The sequence below is a fragment of the Dermacentor silvarum genome, chromosome 8, assembly GCF_013339745.2.
Source record: "Dermacentor silvarum isolate Dsil-2018 chromosome 8, BIME_Dsil_1.4, whole genome shotgun sequence".
NCBI classification, from domain to species: domain Eukaryota; kingdom Metazoa; phylum Arthropoda; class Arachnida; order Ixodida; family Ixodidae; genus Dermacentor; species Dermacentor silvarum.
The window spans coordinates 144,416,069-144,436,894 of record NC_051161.1 but is presented as its reverse complement, the minus strand read 5'-3'; the positions used below and the strand labels follow the sequence as shown (position 1 = coordinate 144,436,894).

The 20,826-nt window shown below is 43.5% G+C and overlaps 2 protein-coding genes across 2 annotated transcripts in view; both read left to right on the top strand.

Moving 5' to 3' along the window:
* LOC119461744 (uncharacterized) overlaps window positions 1–486 on the top strand; it is a 124,527-nt gene extending 124,041 nt beyond the window's left edge. The window contains exon 8 of the mRNA XM_049672994.1: window positions 337–486. Coding sequence (XP_049528951.1) covers window positions 337–486 — 150 coding nt within the window. The remainder of the gene's footprint in view (window positions 1–336) is intronic.
* Window positions 487–1,808: 1,322 nt separating this feature from the next.
* LOC125947805 (uncharacterized) lies at window positions 1,809–20,479 on the top strand. Its single transcript, XM_049673185.1, has 4 exons — window positions 1,809–1,936; window positions 13,397–13,541; window positions 15,508–15,759; window positions 20,246–20,479. Exons 1-4 carry the CDS (start codon window positions 1,922–1,924, stop codon window positions 20,377–20,379), a joined length of 546 nt encoding a protein of 181 aa, XP_049529142.1. The 5' UTR covers window positions 1,809–1,921; the 3' UTR covers window positions 20,380–20,479.
* The last annotated feature ends 347 nt before the right edge of the window (window positions 20,480–20,826 follow it).

Genomic DNA, 20,826 nt, shown 5'->3' with positions numbered 1-20,826 from the left:
CAAGTTGACGCGGCCGTCAACTGAGATACCTTCACGTCTGCCTGCTGTAGCTTGCCATGATTCTTTTAATTTCGTTATTAGGCGAATGTTGACTGCAATTTATACGGCGTATACCACTACGAACTTTTGTGTACTTGTCTAACAATTTTCTGAAGCTATCAATGTTTCGCCTTTCGGGCAAAACTGTCTTTTAAAACAACACAGACATGATTGCCTTGCCATATGCTCAGTTGATTGGGAAAGAGATGGGGTGAAGAGCGTCGATAGGGAGTCGCTGTCCAACCTACAAGCATTACTGCTTTTGTATGCAGTTTACCTTCACCTTATATTCAAAAGGCAAAGCTGTCGGCGCAGGTAGCAAACCTAACCGAGGACACTTGCAATGCGTTGCACTTTGCCAGCATGCGCATACTCTCGGTCTGCGTGAAAGTTCGTGCACAGATCGGAGCGCCTGTGCACTCTGTTCGACTCTCTCTCTCTCTCTGATGGTCTCCATAGTACGGCGGCGCTGATCGGCTCTCAGGTCGACGCTCGCGCACTATTGTTAAAATAATTGCAAAGATGAACAGTTTCAATGCAGCCGCTATTCAAGAAAACTACTTCAGTGAACGTGTTGAGGTCGCCTTGGTATGGATACTTCGGTACTTTGCGGGCTGAGAAAATTATTGACGGTGGAGAGACCAGTTGAGGTGCAGAGAAGCTTACCCAACTAAATATTAGCCGACACCTTTACCTTAGAGTTATTTGGTGCCCCTAGTTCAGTCCACACAAAAGCAGTAATGGACAGCAAAGTTTGGACAGCGAAGCCTTATCAACGCTTTTCACCCATCACTTTCCCTGAGAACCAAGCATATACTGATTAATTATGGCTGTATTGAAATTAAAAGACAGTTTTGCTTCGAAGAAAAAGCATTGAGTACCATAGCAAATTATTAATCCATTACACGAAGGTTCGAAGTAACACATGCCGTATAAATTGCGCTAAACTTTCGCTTAATAACTAAGCATAGCTTAGCGTGGCGTGTACCCATTCTATGACCTCACTCGATGACCACGAGCACTCTCTGTCACAACGCTGGCCTGAAGAAGAGGGCCGATCTCCGGGAGCTTCGTGTTGCCGCTTGCTTCAACTCGTCTGTGAAACATTGGTTACACGGCCTCCGAAAGCAGACGCGCGGGAGAGAGCGTGCATGAAGGCACTAGCCATCTCGGCTGGTTATCGCGAATTGGGCTTGCGACGACCGAAATCGTCATTGTGTGTCGTGTACGACGACAACGGCCGTCGTCAAGGTAACTGATTGCACGGACTAACGTGACACACGGATGGACAGGACGGACAAGAGAAACCCAATATCGAGCACTTAACTGCTGTCGCGTTAAAGTGGAAATTCAAGTTATTAACTCATCATTATAGCCGGGAGGTTCTCATTATAGTGTTTACCCATAATCCATCGTTGTTGATGATGATAGTAAAATGTTTTGATCCTTAGTTAAAAGCTTCATGTTGGTTGCCTACATGTAGCAAGCATGAAGCAACTGGGGTTTTCACTACAGTGGACAGTTTTTTCACACAGAAGAAATTATTGCGGCGTATTTGAGCACTTGTTATATCTTTACAATTTGCTCCATCTTTTTCTTTCTGGATTCGGCAATATGGTGTTTTATTATCCGGTTATCGTACTTGTCGATGCAAATGATTTCTTGCACTGAACTGCTGTCTTGTCTGCAAATTTGTTCATCGAGTTTATTTCCTAAGCTTCTATACGCACATGTCGGTTGTGACGAAAATCGGGCAAATTTCTTGCAGGTATTCCAACTCACGAGCTTACGGAATGGTTACGGCTTGTCTGAAATCATCGGGTTTGCTTGCATCACTCCGCCGAACACCCACAGCCACCTCAGCGTAGGTCATCCACTGCCGATGGTGGAATACAAGGTAGGAAAGTGATGTATGATCGCACGAGCAATTTAACTTCTTATTCGCGACACAAATTTATGACACCCATGATCGGTTCACCATTGGCTTGTACATGGTCGATATAGCAAACGAATCTATGATTACTGAAGAACTGCGCCGCCGTCAAGCTGGCATTCAAAGTTGGTACTGAGTACAAACCGCATGCACAGCAATTAATTGAGATAATGATAGGAAAACGTATTATTCAGTTACACTTAACGCGAGTACTGCACTTAATAGTGCAGGGGTATTTCTTCCCTTTCTACGAGCAATTTTATTTTTCTTGCGCATTCCGGCGGTAGCACTATTTCCACTCCCCTGCCGAACAATGGCGAATGAGCGAAGAGAATTTCCTCGGTAGGTTCACACTCATAATATTTCGGATGATCCGCTTCGTAGCGGTCAGAGCTACGCTTCATTCTTAGGAGCCTAAGAAACATAGAAATAGGTTAGGAAGTATAAGTGTAGGACAAGAGCCATTATGAGTTGGTAAATTAAATTCTGGTACTGCACAGTCTGCTTTCTGTTGATGCAAGGAGAGGATATTAGACGTGCCTGTCTAACTTAGAGGGCTAAGGAAAGCTAGGAACCTAGAAAAGCGCATCTCGCATTGTTCAATGAGAATAATACGCTTTGCGGTGGTGTCATCATTTTATAAACACTTTCACCCTTAGAATAAGTACATCATCATCAGCCTAAATTTATGTCCACTGCAGGACGAAGGCCTCTCCCTTACAAAAAATTCTAGTAACTTTCAATTAAATTTTTTTAGACATATGTTACTAAAACGTACCAACGGTCTATTGAAAGTTCTCAAACCGTTTATAAACTTCCTCAATACTTCATACCAACATCCTGTCGACTATTGGCCACCGATACTCAATTAAAATTTTATTTACAAACTTTCCTTAAACGATGAATGAACATCCTCAAACATTAAAAGCAGGGCATCTTTTTACTTCTTAGAAACATCCTAGTAACTTTTTTCCTACTTTTTGCTGTTCGCCCTAGAAACATCTTTGTAACTTTTTTCCAGCATTCTGTTGCTTGACCTAGAAACATCCTAGTAACTTTTTTCCTACTTTTTGCTGTTCGCCCTAGAAACATCCTTGTAACTTTTCTTCTAACTTTCTGTTGCTTGCTCTAGAAACGTTCTTGAAACTTGTTTCCAACTTTCTGTAACTCGCCCTAGAAACATCCTGGTGACATTTATCCACTTTTTCCAGCATTTTTAAAAATTGTCTGGTACTGTTCTGATGCAACCTTGTACATATAAAAGTATGTACGTGTTGGCGAAACACACCAATCTTTCCAAACACTGATGTTTATTTTCCAACCCTTTCATACATGCCCTCAGAAACCACAAGCAAGCAGTGACTATAATGCGGTCTTGACATCTCCCGTGTTCTTGATATCCCTCTTGCTGCAAGCCTGAAGGAGGAAAAATGCAATAATAGTTAGCCTTGTGAATTGTATCTGGACGAGATAGCATGATGCAGTCATACACAAGAATTTGACTTCAAATGACCCACAATCAAAACGAAGATTTCAACTGACTGCCTTGCCACACATACTTAGAATGGTATTCACACCTCTGGGGTGCAAAGCTTCTTTTTGGATGACGTCCTGGTGGGTATTGGAATGCCACCCAAAAAATGACTGAAGTTTGCTGAAGCAGAACTGCTGCACATAATATGCATGTGTGACATGTAGGAACCGTACACTTGTGTAAAGTACCTGTAAATCAGTTGCAGTAAAGATAGTCAAAGTTTTTAGAACGGCTTCCGCGAGATATGCCGAACTCAATAATAGGATGACATGTGTAATGCACTTTTTGCCTAAACCATGTCTTTAGGACGTAGAAAACATTTTTATAGACCCTCTAGTGTGCATTATTCACAGTTTGAAAACTCAATTTGGTAAAACCACAACAAATTATTATATTAAAAAGTGACTATTTCAATACTTCCACCAAGTGCCGGGCAGCTTGAGCATGCAGCAAGCTTCCTTGTGACATCTCAGTAAATCCGAGGTAGTGAGCATGTGGTACCACAAACCACAGATGCACACATGTTCTGGGCAGTAGTCAGCACTGTTACCATGTCACCGGAAGCTTGTGTATTAGGCAGCTGACAAGTAATATGAAAGAAAAAGTAAAAGGGATTGTTTGCATTTCAGATAAGTGACAGCAAAGAACAAGCTTTATCCAATGTCAACTGTAGAAGGGCAGAGACACGCTGAAAAAAAAACAATGTAAAGGTGAACGCTCAGCGTTCAGCTGCACTGTCGTGGCTTGCAACTACTGCCCACAGACAAAAAAGTGCCAATGTAACTATGAACACTCTGCGTTCAGCTGCACTGTCGTGGTGGCTTGCAACTATACCGCACTGTGCGGATTGTTGTGATTTAGCAGTTTGCGTTACCACCTCAAATTTCTGTAAAATACAAAGGATACCAGCTTCCTGCTTGAAGCCAACCTACACTTCGGGTGCATATGGAACTTGTCACATAAAAGGTTATTGGTTTGTTATATGCTTGAGGAATTACCTGCTCATACAGTGGCTAGGGATTCAGCAGCTACCTAATAAAGAAAATCTTGCTTTTTGTATGCTAATTTTAAGAGATGAAGTACGGTACGCAATACATAAGTGTGACCGATTAGAGGGAAGAATATAGGCGCACAGGCAATAGTGTGAGAAGTGAGCTTCACAATAATGCATAATAAAATTGACAAAAAGAGAAACACCTCGAGACCTCATGCTTCTCAACGATTATCTTAAAAAGGCAATCTGACAGAGTATATCATGCAGTTACTCAAGTCATAGTTATATTTAGCTCAGAGGAGGCTAGTTAAAGGTAAGTTCATTAAACTGAGGGCCCTCCAGATGACCAAAAGTGAATTGCAAGTGATTTGCCACTAGAAATCATGAAAATGGCACACACAATAAAATGATTGCATATTACAGAAACATATCCTACAACACACAAGGCAATGACCGTTTTGTACGCACCTTTGTAAAAGCATGGACAACTTACGCTCAGAATGCGCTCTGCTCTAGTTACACAAAGCTCATTACATGAACCATAAGCTACAACAACGCGCACAAGCGCCAAACTTGCTTACCTTTCAAGACGTAGTCAGCAAACACTCCTTCGTCCCACAGGTACCTTGGCACCAACTCTCTTTCGGGCGCAAACACTGTAGAGCTGCCGATGAACTACAGCACGACGAACGCACAACCTACAACAAATTCTTCCATACACTGTGATGAAGCCCCAGTACCAGGCTTTTCACGAGAGAGCGCAGGCAGGCGGGAACAAAAGCAGCTCGGACGGGCGCTGTAAGACACTGTTGACACTGGCGTATCGCTCGAAACACACGGCGAACACACGGTGTTTCACGAGTCCAGAGGTTGTGCGATGGTTAATGCACACGATAAGAAGCACATTTTGTCTAGGTACTTCTAATATAAAATTCAACTACCGCCTCACTGCAACAAGCACTCGCGCACAGCCAACGTGGTCCATTAGCTACAGCAACTTTGATTGGATTGGATTTATTGAACAAACACTGCAGCAGCGCCACACTGCGGTTAATGAAAAGGAACCTGCCTCCCCGATTCGCATCGCTTCAGGAGCATAGCCTTCGAGATTCGCATTTGTCACTCAAGGGAAGTCGTAGCTGAAGCATGAGCCAATCCACGCGCCGCCCGTGCGGCTCCGTCTGCTTGAAATGACGGACGGTCTACGGGCTAATGTGACACTTACCGAGCACATATCCGTGATCACCACCCACATACACGATAATTATGGCGCCAAGTGTAATGTTTTCGAGAATATGTGCCCTCATCTTGAATTGGTGAGACCATATTTCCTCTTAGCGTCAGGAATAAAGGTTACAAAACGTGGCGATGGCTGGCGTGCTACAGCAGCTGAAGCTTCGGCTGAAGTGCAACAGGCGTACTGCTTGCACGCACGTGTAAACAAACAGATAGGGCCATGCCAGGTACACAACTGACTACTCAGTAAACTGACAATCGTAAATTATTCACTTGTGTGCCTTGCAAGCATTTACGGAATCCTTGCTGCCGCACGAATCCCGCCAATATATTGACACGTATACATGTTTATCTTTCACCGGTGGCCGCTTTCCACCGGCTAACAAGTGTTCAACGTTATCGCTCGGCGCAGGACGCGCATGCATCGGAAGCTTCTAGAACGTTATCGATGCTTCTTTCCGTTGCCTGTTTTCACCGACGCTTATGTTATCTGATTGTATAACCGACGCGAATTGTCTAGAACTTTTTGGAAGGCCCGCGGGCATCAGGGATTAATCTGGAACCTTCGATGACTCAGGTATAAAAGACGACGCGTTTAGCCGCTGATGAGATTTCGACGATCGCCGACTGTGTTCGCCGCTTTCGTTGTGCTTCGAGTGTAGCTTGCTTTTGTGGGCACAGGTTCGCCCAATAAAGAATTAGTTTCGTGATACACAGTTTTACGACTGTTGAATTCAGCGTCACTACTACGTGACAATATCAAGACAACAATCACCCGCAGTTTTGAAAAGAAAGGCTCTTTTAACAGTGACCGCAGGTACTGCATTTGCGAGAGTTTTGTGTATAGTTTGCATCAAATCGTAAAGGAAAGGTTTCTTAAGAAGCCGAATTCCGAAAAAAAGGTAAGCGTCGTGAAAACAAATAAATGGCCTTGCGACATGTCAGAAAGTCTAGGTATTGCACAGTTCCTGCTAGTGCTACTGTAATATGGGAGTAGTGGTACCGTCTCTGCCTCACACGCAGAAGTCCCGAGTTCGAGTACCAGTCAGTGTAGAACAACCTTTTTTTTGAAGTAGGAAAGCGTTATATACAATTTCACTGGGACAGGCTAAGATATTTTACCTTAGCTTCTGCTAATTATATATGCACGCCTAATAACAAAAATTATTCTGTCTCCTCGGTTTCTCTTAAACTGCAGGAAGCAATTGTCAGTATGACACTTAGTTTATTCGTACTAATTATTGTATTACCGATATTGCACGTTATGCTTCTTTATTGCGGTGTTAAATGAGCACATGAATGAAACAAATACAGTTGTTATAATTTTCTTTACACAAAAGTAAAGAGAGAGCCTACCAACTTTCCTTAAACTTCCTTTAAACTTTCTTCAAACGAACTTGCTTCAAGTGAAAACAAGAATGGAGCCTATCAACTTTCTTTAATGTTGCTTTAAACAAGCTTTCTTCAACCGAAGTAAAAACAGAGCCTACCAACTTGTTGTAAACATTCTTTGAACAAACTTCCTACAAACGAAAGTTAAAACAGAGCCTAACAATTTTCTTTAAACATTCTTTAAACAAACTTTCTTCAAACCGAAGTAAAGACAGATCCTACCAACTTTCTTGTAACATGTGTTAATAGAAAGTAAAAGTACATAGAGTGTTACTAAAGTTGATAGAAAGTTGGTAAGAGTTCTAAAGAAAGTGAGGAAGTATTTTTGTATTGGCTCCCCGCGATCTCCAATTACCCTTGTCTTGCGCTAGCGTATTCCAACTTGCGCCTGCAAATTTCCTAACTTCATCATCCCATCTGGTTTTCTGCCGACCTCGACTGCGCTTCCCTTCTTCTGGTATCCATTCTGTAACCCTAATGGTCCACCGGTAATCCATCCTACGCATTACATGGCCTGCCCAGCTACATTTCTTCCGCTTAATTTCAACTAGAATATCGTCTATCCCCGTTTGTTCTCTGATCCACACCGCTCTCTTCCTGTCTCTTAACGTTACTCCTAAGATTTTTTGTTCCATCGCTCTTTGTGCGGTCCTTAACTTGTTTTCGAGCTTCTTTGTTAACCTCCAAGTTTCTGCCCCATATGTTAGCACCGGTAGAATGCAATGATTGTACACTTTTCTTTTCAACGACAGTGGTAAGCTCCCAGTCAGGATTTGGCAATGCCTGCCGTATGCACTCCAACCCAATTTTATTCTTCTGTAAATTTCTTTCTCATGGTCAGGGTGTCATGTGAGTAATTTACCTAGATAAACGTACTCCTTTACAGACTGTAGAGGCTGACTGGTGATCCTGAATTCTTGTTCCTTTGCCAGGCTATTGAACATTATCTTTGTCTTCTGCATATTCATCTTCAACCCAATTCTTACACTTTCTCGATTAAGGTCGTCAATGATTTGTTGTAATTCGTCTCCATTGTTGCTGAATAGGACAATGTCATCTGCAAACCGAAGGTTGCTAAGATATTCGCCGTCGATCCTAACTCCTAAGCCTTCCCAGTCTAAGAGCTTAAATAATTCTTCTAAGCATGCAGTGAATAGCATTGGAGAGATTGTGTCTCCTTGCCTGACCCCTTTCTTGATAGGTAACTTTCTACTTTTCTTCTGGAGAACCAAGGCAGCTGTGGAATCCTTGTAGATATTTGCTATGATATTCACGTATGCCTCCTGTACTCATTGATTACGCAATGCCTCTATGACTGCTGGTATCTCTACTGAATCAAATGCCTTTTCATACTCTATGAAAGCCATATAGAGAGGTTGATTGTACTCCGCAGATTTCTCGATTACCTGATTGATGACATGGATATGATCCATCGTAGAATATTCCTTCCTGAAGCCAGACTGTTCTCTTGGTTGGCTGAAGTCAAGTGTTGCCCTGATTCTATTGGAAATTATCTTGGTGAATATTTTATACAATACTGAAAGCAAGCTAATGGGTCGGTAATTCAATTCTTTAACGTCTCCCTTCTTATGGATAAGTATAATGTTGGCATTCTTCCAGCTCTCTGGTACACTTGAAGTTGTGAGGCATTTCGTATAAAGGGCCGCAAGCTTTTCAAGCATAATATCTCCTCCATCTTTGATTAAATCTACTGTTATTCCATCTTCTCCAGCCGCTTTTCCCCTGGCCATGTCTTTAAAGGCCCTTCTAACTTCATCGCTAGTTATAGAAAGAGCTTCTGCATCCGGTTGATCACTATTTCGAACGAAAGTACCTTGATTGTTTTGGGAACTGTACAGGTCAGTATAGAATTCTTCCGCTGCTTTTACTATGTCATCTAAATTGCTGATGATATTACCATGCTTATCTTTCAGTGCATACATCTTGCCTTGTCCTATGTCATGCTTTCTTCTTACTGATTTCATGCTGCGTCCATATTTTACGGCTTCCTCAATCTTTCCCACGTTATAATATCGAATATCCCTTACTTTCTTCTTGTTGATCAGTTTTGACAGTTCAGCGAATTCTATCTGATCTCTTGAGTTGGACACTTTGATGTTTTGTCGTTTCTTTATTAGGTCCTTTGTTTCTCGAATAAGTACATGCCCTATTGCAAAAACCAGGGTCTTCCAGTGCCTTCCAGTGCGAAACCAGCGCGTTTTTTGACACTGGATGGCACTGGCGACGCTGGTGCACTGCCACTGCAACACTGGTGAGATCGCTGGACAAGAGCGGGGTCACACTATACGAGACGCTGGTTTCACTGCTATGGCGCTGGGGCGCACTGGTGTGCGCTGTACACGCGCTGGAGTTCGCTGGCTCGTACTGGAAACTGCGCTGGTTTCGTTTGAGCCGCACTGTCGGAGTATAGGGGCTGTTGAATATTAAATGCTTGATACAATTTTATAGGCATGTCCTGTGCAAAAAACAGACTCCTGTCCTAAATAGCGCTATAATTTGGGGTCATAAATGTCTGTTTCGGGTCGGCGGTGTTGCAGCTTGGAATCAAGGTGCATGCGCTGCATGCACATGCATATGCGACACTGAAGATCACTTTCGCTTTGTGCATTTCTCTTTTGACTCTGCGGATAGCTGCATTCGTGAAGGAAATTACTGCAAACGCAGATAACGCCTCGTTTTCCAGTACTTTGTACGCAAGCGATGACTGCCAGTTGTAGCAGTGTTGTGCAGTCGACATGAAACCCAACTGTCTTTAAGACGTGTTCGAACGGACCTCAGGAAGCCTGCCGCTGATTGATATTATCGCACCGACAACAAAGCTGAGGCGATTTGTGCGCTTCCACTTTCCTTAGTGTGCTAAAAATAATAGTTAAAAGGTTCTGAAGCTCAAATACAAACATTTTCGCATTCATCAGCTACCCGCGCAGAGATCGTTCACTTCCAGTGAAGGTTATGCCTACCTTACCCGCTGAGTCCCTCTACACTCTATCGGCGCGTCTGGGCTGAGGAATCAGCAAGTCTAACGAGGATAAATCACCCTGTAGTTCAGCTTTCCCATCGGTGTCTTTAAACAGACCATTCTTTCCTATCTACAGTGTCGGCACAACAAGCGATGAGCGCCGGTGTGACGTGTTATAAACATACGTATATGTGCTGTCGCCGAAGGCTGCCAGCCGCATTAACCGACCGCTTCTGTGATGGAGATATGTGACTACATATACGTGTCAATTGAAATGCATTGTCGAGCTATGGAAATGTTGGATTAACTTTGCGCGAAGAACAAGAAACTGCTGTGAAAATTGGCAGTAACCGCCCGTACAGCGTCCCGGGTCGGCGGTTCATTTAAGGCTTTTTCCGGAGTTAATATTCCAATTGCAAAAGCAAATAGGTGTTGCAGCATTCCAGGCATACTATGCAATACGCACAGCAACGTTTTCGTTCTGATAGAGGCGTAAGTTTTAGTTGCGGGGCGATAGCGCATCTACCATGTCTGTGGGAAACGACTGTGAAACGACTGTGCAATACTGCAACTGTGTCTCCGTGTTGGCATAGCAAATTATGAATCGATACTCACGAATCGGCGTGGCGTAGGTATAGGATACTGGGATTGGGATCTGTAGGGGGGGGGGCGGGTTCGAGTCTTTAAAAATTTTATTGTTTGTATTTTTTTATTGCAGTAGAAGGCTCTCCGTTCCTTTTTGTATTTGAAAAAATATACAAGGTAGCAGGAACCACGTATTTCTCGCTCTAGAGCTGCATTTCGCACCAGCACCCAGCACCTCCCAGTATGCCGTGCCTTGCCAGCGTCCCAGCATCCAGCGCGCGACACTGGGCCCATAATCAGGCATGGCACTAGGCACTGGATACTGGGTTTTGCAATAGGGTGCCCTTTCCTGTACCTTCAGCATGGACCAAACTGTCGACGCAGATGTTCGTTTCCAAGAAATTCTTAAACGCAATAACCATTGATTTGTTTCTCAAATCATTCCTTCCGACCTTTTTTAACTTGACAAAAATCCGTAGTCAACAGATTTCATGCTGCGAGAAATCACGCACATTTTCAAGCTAAACTTTCTTTGCGAATCATCTGGGACTTTCCTGACCGTGGCTGCAGGCTGGGTCCGGTTGTCTTGCTGAATAACTCGCACGCAGGACAGAACTACCATCTTGACACCCTTTTAGGTACCCAGGCTGCTGGCCTTATTTTCTACGGAAATACTCACCGATAAAACAAATTATACCTAAATATCCTCATTGCAGAAAACATAGGTAATCAGGAGCACGATTCTTTTAATTAAGTGAACCTTTCTAGCCTTTCTATTCCTACATTTCCAAACATTAGGCTACAATGGCACGCTTACTTTTATCGTGCCAACGCCACCTACCTCTTTCTGGTGATAGCCACGTACGTGTAGGTAAGATAACAATTTTGATACCATGGCATGCAGTCACAACGGGCCACTGGTCGTCCCTCACTTTGGGTAAAAGGGATATAGGCGGGAAGTACATTTAAAACAAATAAGAACAAATGAAGAAATACAAGGTCCTATAAAAGTTGTCACATTGAGTAGCAAGGGCACACGAGAGCACGTGTATGCACGCGCCAGTCTCTATTACGCCAATGACGCAGGATTCAAATTGGCAAATTTATGGCATTTCATGAACAGCTTTAGGGAAGTTTTGCTGCACGTATATTCGAAAGTGTGCCTTGGATTTGAATATATTTTCTATTTTTTCTCTGCAGCAGAGATGGGCCCTTGTATGTAAAGGGAAAATAACAGGGCCCACTGACGCTAGAATTTAAGCACAGCCGACATTAACGAACTTCATAAACGAACCTGTTCCCATGCTGCAATGTATATAAAATAAATTCGAGGCTCCCTTCAAAGAACGCATTCGTTACGTGTTCGCATTTATGCGTCTCTCTTATTCTTATTTTGGTTGTTTTGTTACGTTGTTTTTTAATTTCTGACGCACTCACTCGACCTTATGCCATTCGGGTTATTTGAGGTAGATAGCGAAAGTAACATTACTTACAACTGGAGAGGTTAGCCTAGCGACAGGCTTGACATGATACTCCAGGTCATTTCGTGAGAAGTGAAAGCAAGTGAGTGAGAGAAAAACAAACACAAAACCCACCCACACACACTGCCGGCTCATTTACACTAGCGACTCACAAACGTCGCTCGACCAAGCAAGCAACTGGCCGCATGAGGATGATGATGATCATCATCATCAACAACAACAACCTATTTTTATGTGCACTGCAGGACGAAGGCCTATCCGAGCGACCTCCAATTGCCAATATCTTGCACTAGCTGTTTCCAAATTGCACCTGCAAATTTCCTAATTTAAACACCACACGTAATTTTCAACCTAGCTCGACGGCGTTTCCCTTCCCTTGGCAGCCATTGTGTAACTCTAATGGTCCACCGGTTATCTGCCTGCATTACATGGCCCTGCCCAGCTCCATTTTTTTTTCTTAATATACGTCAACCAGAATATCGGCGATCCCCGTTTCGCTCTTTGATCCACACCGCTCTCTTCCTGTCTCTTAACGTTACGCCTACCATTTCTCGTTCCATCGCTCTTTGTGCGGTCCTTAACTTGTTCTCCAGCTTCTTTGTTAACCTCCAAGTTTCGGCCCAATATTTTAGCCCCGGTAGAATGCAGTGGTTGTAGACTTTTGTTTTCAGTGCAATGACAATGGTAAGCTGATGTGGCCGCAAATGGTCGCCTTCCTCGATAACCAACATTTTTGGGTCAGTCGTTCGCTGCTTGATCGCAAGCGTGAATGAGCTATAACACATGTACGCGCACAAAATGCTCCAACTCATAAAGGTATCTACGGAGTACCACTGAGGCCTATTTTCTGCAGGAACACTATAAGTGCATTCGTTGTCATTTGAGCTAACAATGTCTGTATCTCAAACAACATTAAAGCACCTGTGCTCAAACAACAGCCGTCTAGTCCCGACAGGTGAGACAGACTGACAAGCGATGAAGTCGAAACTAAACTTTTGTGCGCTGATCTGTAATACTTGTGCGATCACTGAGTACCACGTGCTTGCAGGAAACAGCGTATGCTTACGTGTTACTGACCGTACGCATAATTGAGCCAGTTCATGTTGGAAATATCTATCTTTCTGTTATGGTTGCTTGCCGTGTTGTTCGCACTCTCGTTTAAAGCGGAATATGAGAAACTCACTTTACTGTCCACTCTTTTCATTGCAATTGCATATTGCAGGTAGTGGACAGCAACACCGGGCAGCCACTGGGACCTGGTGAAACAGGAGAGATTGTTTTTAGGTCACCGCATTTGATGCGAGGTTATCACAACAGACCCGATGCAACTACAGAGGTGATTGATGAACATCGCTGGTTTCGAAGTGGTAAGCTCCACAAGTTCTTGGAACAAGAGTGCTCTGAAGATGCTTTGAAGAGTTGCCCCAACAAGACAGTAAAAAAAAATTATTGGGTTTTACTTGCCAAAACCACCATCTGATTACGAGGCACGCCGTCCTGGGGGACTCCAGATAAATTTAGATCACCTGGGGTTATTTAACGTGCGCCTAAATCTAAGTACACGGGTGTTTTTCTGCATTTTGCCCCCATCGAAATGACGCCGCAGTGGCCGGGCTTCGATCCCGCGACCTCGTGCTTCATAGCCCAATCACCATAACCATTGAGCAACCACGGCGGGTGCCCCGACAAGAGAGTACAAAAAAAAAAAAAACGTAAACCAACATTGCGACGGCAATTTTGTTTATGTTTACTATGCCACCGCGGCTGCCCGCCGAGGTGGGGTAGTGGCTACCGCGTTGCGCTCCTAAGCTCGAGGGCGCAGGATGAAATGCTATAACGCCCGTGTACTATGCATTGCGCGCATGTTAAATAATCCTAAGCCATCAAAATTAATCAGGAATTCCCCCTTATGGCGTTCCTCATAATCATATCATGCTTTTTGCACGTAAAACCCCCAGAACATAAGTATGTTATTCCAGCCTAGTTACTTGTATACAAATACAAGATTATAGATTATAGTTGGTGATGCTGTATGCTGTTAGTGGAACAATTGAACATATTTGTTAAACTTGATTTTATTTCAGCTGGAAGAAAACAGTAATAAAAACGAAACAACCACCGATATCCGTAGAAAGCGTTTGGAAGGTGGAATCGGTTGAATACTACCCAAATTTCAATTATTTATTTACTTACTCTTATGGGTAGCCTTTTCTAACGTAGTAGTTTAAGTCGAATTGGTAGTTAATGACAGCGACATCTATAACATAAAAACACGAAATATTTAAAACGTGAGAACGTAGAGTATAAGTGTTTTAGGTACGACAAAAGGAAAAAAGTAGCGCAAATAAACACAGAGTAAATGAAAGTTAGCGCATGCGCCTTGTCTCTCTTCTTTCCATGTCTTTATTTGCGTCATTCCTTAAAACAAGCTAGCACGTGCTGAAGAAGGATCCCAGACAGAAGCCAAGGCTTGGGGTGTTGTTTGATAAGGGAGATGGCTGTGCTCGCTGTCGCGTGAAATAACCCCAAGGTCGGATAAATTTGCGAGCATGGTAAGGTGACATCTTCGTCCACATCAAAACAACAGCCATTAATGTCTAAATACCTGTCAATTTTGTCGCTGAAAAAGGAAGAATAGCCGTTGTTCAATTGTTGAAGGCATCGCTAATGACCTGTACACACCACTACATGTCTCCCTCGGATAAACGTCCAACCGAAGCCTTCCGTGTCGCAAAGAGCCGAGTTCTATTTATTACTTGCTGTATCGTACCATGCATGAAAATATCATTAGTAATTAGTGATTGGCTTATGGCTATATTTTTCTACTATAATTTGTAGAATTGGAGCAATCCCCTCCAAAATCTTTAGCAAATAATGGTTAGGGGCAACATAAAAAGCAAGGATAAATAAAAAATACATGTTAGGAAAGCGCACTTTTCTTAGTTGCTTTGCGATCTCGACTGTTATTCTTTTCATAAACACGTGTGATTGCGGCGTTTTGCAACGCGATCAAGTAGCTCACATTCTCATAGGATTTTTAGTCACAACGCGCATCGGCATCAAATTCCTGAATACATGACGGCAATGAGTACGCAGTAGAAGTAAACTACACCATTCAATGCTTCTACCAGTTCTTGCGCTGTAACCATGTCTTAACAATGCCGATAGAGAGGCCAAGATTTCCACTTCATTTAAAAACAGTGCTATATCCGATTGCAGAACGCTTGGAAGGCTTCGAAAAAATCGTCGCACATTAGAAACCGCTGGGACAGCTCATCATGTAAGGTATCGAGCCTACGAATTTTTTTTTCTTCTCTCCTTGTGATGGCCCAGGTGACGCTGGCTACTATGACAACAATGGCCAGCTGCACGTGGTGGAGCGCGTCAAAGACATGATCAAGTGTCTCGACCAGCAGGTGGCGCCAGCGGAAATAGAGGCGCTATTGTCTCGCCATCCTCTCGTTGTGGACTCGGCGGTAGTGGGGATCGAGCACCCCGACTTTGGAGAGGCACCGACCGCCTTTGTGGTGGCCGAATCATCCGCACATGGACACATCGAAGAGGAGCTGAGGCAACTCGTGGCGGGTGAGAAACAGTCCTCACAGGGTATATAGTTACCACTTTAATTTGTTCATAGTATTGATGTTATTACACTTTTAGCACAACACATTAAAAAGGGTAGGGTACTTGAAGGAAGGAAAGTATGAGGTCAGCATTAGCTTATGCACTCTAGTCTTCTACTTTGCACAGGAGGTATAACTTAGCAAGGCAAAAGGTCTGGGCTAGTTTGTGGGTCATTCTAAATACGTTTACAGCGCAAGGCTAGCACCGACAGAGACAAGCAATAACGCAATGCTGTCCATTGTTGTTTCTCGTCTGTGTCTACGCTTTGCATTGCACTCTAGGCAAACTTAGAATTTGCACAGGACGAGGCAAAGGTGCGATGAAGGTTGATGACATCAAAGAGAAACACTCAGCGTTGATTCAATCCAGTTCAGTATTACTCATTATGGGCATTTGTTTAGCACAACGAAAAGGCGGAAGAAACACAAGAACTATCACCTAAAACATTTATTGAAGAATCTTAACTTACACACAAATAGAAGTAATCGCGCACGCTGCTTTGTGCAATTGTATTCGCACTTCAGTACCTTTTGTGCTCACATGTATTGTTCATTATTTTCGTTTGTTTATTTTTGTCTTCGCTGCATAGACCTCGTGTCCGCAGTATTTACTAAATAAGTAAATGAAATAAATATTTATGAAGCTTCTTGAATAATTTTCCCAGTTGCGAATCAGTGCTTTATCATGTGGTCGTTTGTCCTTTTGTTTTTCTACGAAGTTCTCATAATTTACGTTAACCAACCAGCCCGCTTATTATTTTGCTTCAGTATTGTGCTAACCAAACGAGTAGTCTCAAGAGATCGATCCTAACAGATCATCCAAACAGCCACAGGGTACACGACAGCTGTGGCCATGCCTTGAATGAACAAAGTAAAGATGCGTTAGCGCAGCAAGGCAGACACACGGAGGCGTTTCTTTCAACTAGTGTGTATGCGCCATTTAGGAGCACGTTGTATTTAGGAGCCGACTGAGTAACCTGAGAAAGTTGGTTTCCATGCACGTTGAAAATTCAGCGCGAGCTACAGAGCTGACTTGTTGCGCGCAGAAGTGATTTACTCACAACGGGAGTCAATGACGCGAATTTAGGTCACTTATTCAGTATCAACCAGATGTACAGGCTTATTCTGTTTCCTGTGTGCGTGTTTTAGTTTTCGCTTCATTGTAATTAATCCTCAGTCGAATCGCACAGAGCCTGTACGTCTATGTTATCACTGGCCTGATGTTGTCTCGTCACTTAGCAAACCCAGTTTTTCACCCAAATTACGAGTACCTAATTTGGGCTAGCGATGGCATGAGCACTGAGGCTATATCCGCGCGGTACCTCGGTAGTTAAGAATATGTATCGCAAATTATGATGTAATTAAAGCCGAGTGGAATTTTTTTAGGCTTCGACAAATTCCACAAAAGAAGCAGTCACGTACAGCACACTTCCTTACGTTTCTGTGAGCTATATGCATGAAGGTTACTGTCGGTGAAAAGGCTAGAATAAAGAAATAATACTGAATAATCCTAAGTGCTACAGTGACAGCCAACTACGTTTGACAAGTATATTACTATACATAGGTGCACACGCTGGTAAATTATGGCCGATTAAAAGGGAGAGCGCCACCATAAACTGACCAAAATGAAAGGTAAATACACGCAGTGAGACGCCAAGCTAAGAGAAAAGAGTGCCTAACCTGATGCATGGCAAAAGTTTGTCAGCAATTACAGCAACCACCCACCGGCTACTCGCTATTTTGGTGCACTTTATCGCCGACAAATTGAGCAGCCAGCCAAACTAGACACTGAAGTGATGTTAAAAGAACATAAAATTTAGCACCTGATGTGGACCCCAGCCTTAACAAGCCTTACGAAATAAGGCATCCCATCATTAATGGAGTGGCTACATGTTGCATCACGTCGTCGCGAAGGCGAAGAGACTCACTGCTGTTTGAAAATGGCTCAGGGGAGAGACAGCTCATTTCTATAACAGTTTCGTTTTCCGTTCTTATTACTTCTTATCATGCGTAAAAGTCTAGACGCCAGCAAAGATGACAACGGCGTTGAGAGGGCATCTGATTTATTGATGAAGGAAGAAAGTATGAAACAGGTAGAGCGTCATTACAAAATTCGGCCTGCTTGTCCTTGAATAATGCATGTCCGTGGCTTTTCCCTTGGGGAGCTCACGTGGAAAAGTAGGAATTTTGAAGTATCGATGTATTTTCTATTAATGCATACTAAATGGTGGTGAAAGCTACCATTCTATCATTAAAATTCGTCAGTATGGTCACGAAGATATAAAGAGAAATTCTGCAATTTGTGTCAATTATTCAGAAAGGAGAAAAATCACAAGTCGGGAAAGCTTACGACTACGGACTGCGCGAAATACTTACGAACAGGCAGAAGTCTTGTGATATACTTGAGGGGAACAGTTTGCTGAGCAATTAATTTTTCGCACTGCTTGCCTCAAGAAGTCTAACATTGTGCTGAAGTTTTATTACGATAGCAATTGTATGGACACTAAAAGAGGATTTCTGCCGTCGGTGTCGCTGTCGCCGTCGCCGTGACGTTCCGTATGACGTCAATGGCGATGAAATCGTCGCCGCGCGCCGGACGCTGTGTGTGCGAGTGAAAGGGCGCGAGGGAAGCGCGCTTTCACGGGGAGCCAACGCACGGCGGAGAACAAACGCGCGTGCTGCGCCGTGCTCCCTGAAGGGCTGCAGAATTAAGCGTCTCTTTCCTCCTTTATAATCAACATATTTATAGAGCAAATGGGACTTCTTCCGTCGCGCGAAAGGCCGTGGGGGGACGGAAGTGAGGGGAGGCGACGCTTAGCTGCGGCACCAAATGCGTATTTATATAAAAACGTTGCGAGGCGAGAAGGTGATAAACACTTCCGACGCTGCTCGACGAGTTTCCCGTTCTGATCTCGTCGAAAACCTCCGAGCCGCCCGCCCCCAGAGGCCCTGGCAACAGTTACCAACGATGCGCGCGTTCGGTGCGAACGCGGGCAAAACAGCGACGGCGTCGACAACAGTTCTGCGCGTTGCTGGTCTGCTGCATGTCCAAGTTTGTACAGCTGATAAAACTACTATCCTTACTCCGTATAGCTCTCTTCTAAGTTGCTATCGCAATTGATGCTTCGCCTTTCGTGTGAAACTGCGACATTTTTTTATAAAGTTTTTTAAATATTCCACTGTGGCTTCCCTAACCATCCTGGCACGGTGTTCTTTGGTCAATGCGCAATTATTTTCACAGTGTCCTTTCAGTTTCTTCTCCAATAAATTCTACAAACCTCTGGGGCGCCAATCTCAAGAGAGACTAGTCACAAGCTCATTGAACCCATAGCTGATTTTCCTGGAAATACATAGTCGTTATAGCGTGATGGTCGCAATACCACTCAATTTCATTACCTAATTCTTTAAGAGTCTGAAACAAATCCTTATCTGCCCTGTTTCTTCTTCTCTATATCAGAATTATTATCTTGTTCTGAACAATTCCATGTCCATTGTCAAGGCATCAATTTATTCTTTCTTTGATACTAAACTCAGGCTCTTTGCTTCTACCATGGATAGTGATCCATATAAACTGCGCCAAAAAACGTACACGCAGATCCACAACAATGGTAAAATATAGGTCACGCACAGGTTGTTTAAATTTGGGGTTGTATACAGAGCTGATTACTTTTTTGATAGACCGTACGCACTTCAGCTTTCTTTGTTGCAGTCGCTTGTCGATTAACGTGTAGATCGCTCGTGTAATATGGATGCAGCTTTAGGAGCATACCTAGAAATGCTTTTGAGAACTTTTTTTAGAGTGCCCCGAGTACGCGGACTATGTCATCCTCTTATTTTTCCTGACAGAAAAGGTAGTGGCATGCGCATTCTAATTGTTTACATGTGGTTTCTGCTAATCGACCGATTGATTGACTCGTAAAGTTTAACGTCGTCAAGCAACAATTTGAAAACGAAAGACGCCATGTGCTGCTCTGCGGAATAATTTCGACACTCTGATTTTTTTTATGTGCGCCTAAATTTAGGCAAACGAGCATTCTTGAATATCGCTGCCTTAGAAATCCAGCCTCCGTACTAGGGAATTCAAACCGTGGTTACGTGTTCTACATTGGAACGCCGTAGCCACCAAGGAAAAGGAGGATGTTGTAGGCTGTTGGTGGATCTAGCCTTGCAAGGTATATGCAGGTAATTTCTCCGCCCGAGCGCCTCCTTTTAGAAAAGTTCGTCAGCCGTTCATAAGTGCAGCACTATACGGATTAACACACGCCTTGGCAGCCGGTTGTTTGCTTTGGCGCTACAGCTATAAACGTGCGTCACTATAGTAACCGAAACAAACAACTTGCTTTGCTCGTTGAACGCTTAGAGCAATGAATAGGTATATTTTTTTGTTCTCACATACACGCGAACATTCAAAAGGGTGGCATAAGGCGGGCTTTTATTTTTCTGCGCAGAACAAGCCGCCTTCCACAAACATTTACACGGAGGAGTCATCTTCGTCGACAGCATTCCCAAGACGGACACGGGAAAGTACATGCGACGACATCTGCGATCTCAATATCTGGCAAAGTTAGGAAGAGCCACGTAGGATTTCGTAGGTAGTATTTTTTTTTTCATATGTTACGGGTATATAACACTGAGGCCTTCGTCCTGCAGTGGGCATAAATATAAGCTGCTGATGATGATGATATAACACATGCATTGATTTATAACGAAAGTAAGAATACACATGCAACAAGCCTATGTATGCAGCAGCAGCACACATCTCATAACAGTATTGTAGCATGTAGTGCACGGAATTTGTTCGAAGTGGCTATATTGTTGTATGTACTGATAAACACGTTTACATTATGAGTGCTAAGCCGAGGAGGTGGTCGTGTCGCTACACTGTTATGTGCAATAAAATGATGTGCATTCATATTCCGTGTGGTTTATTTTTGTGCAAAACAATGCTTAAAGCCTGTTTCACATGCAAGCGAAAACGCTCGCGATTCCTGCCGCCGCGGCGCAGAAACCGTTTTCGAGCGGCAACGGC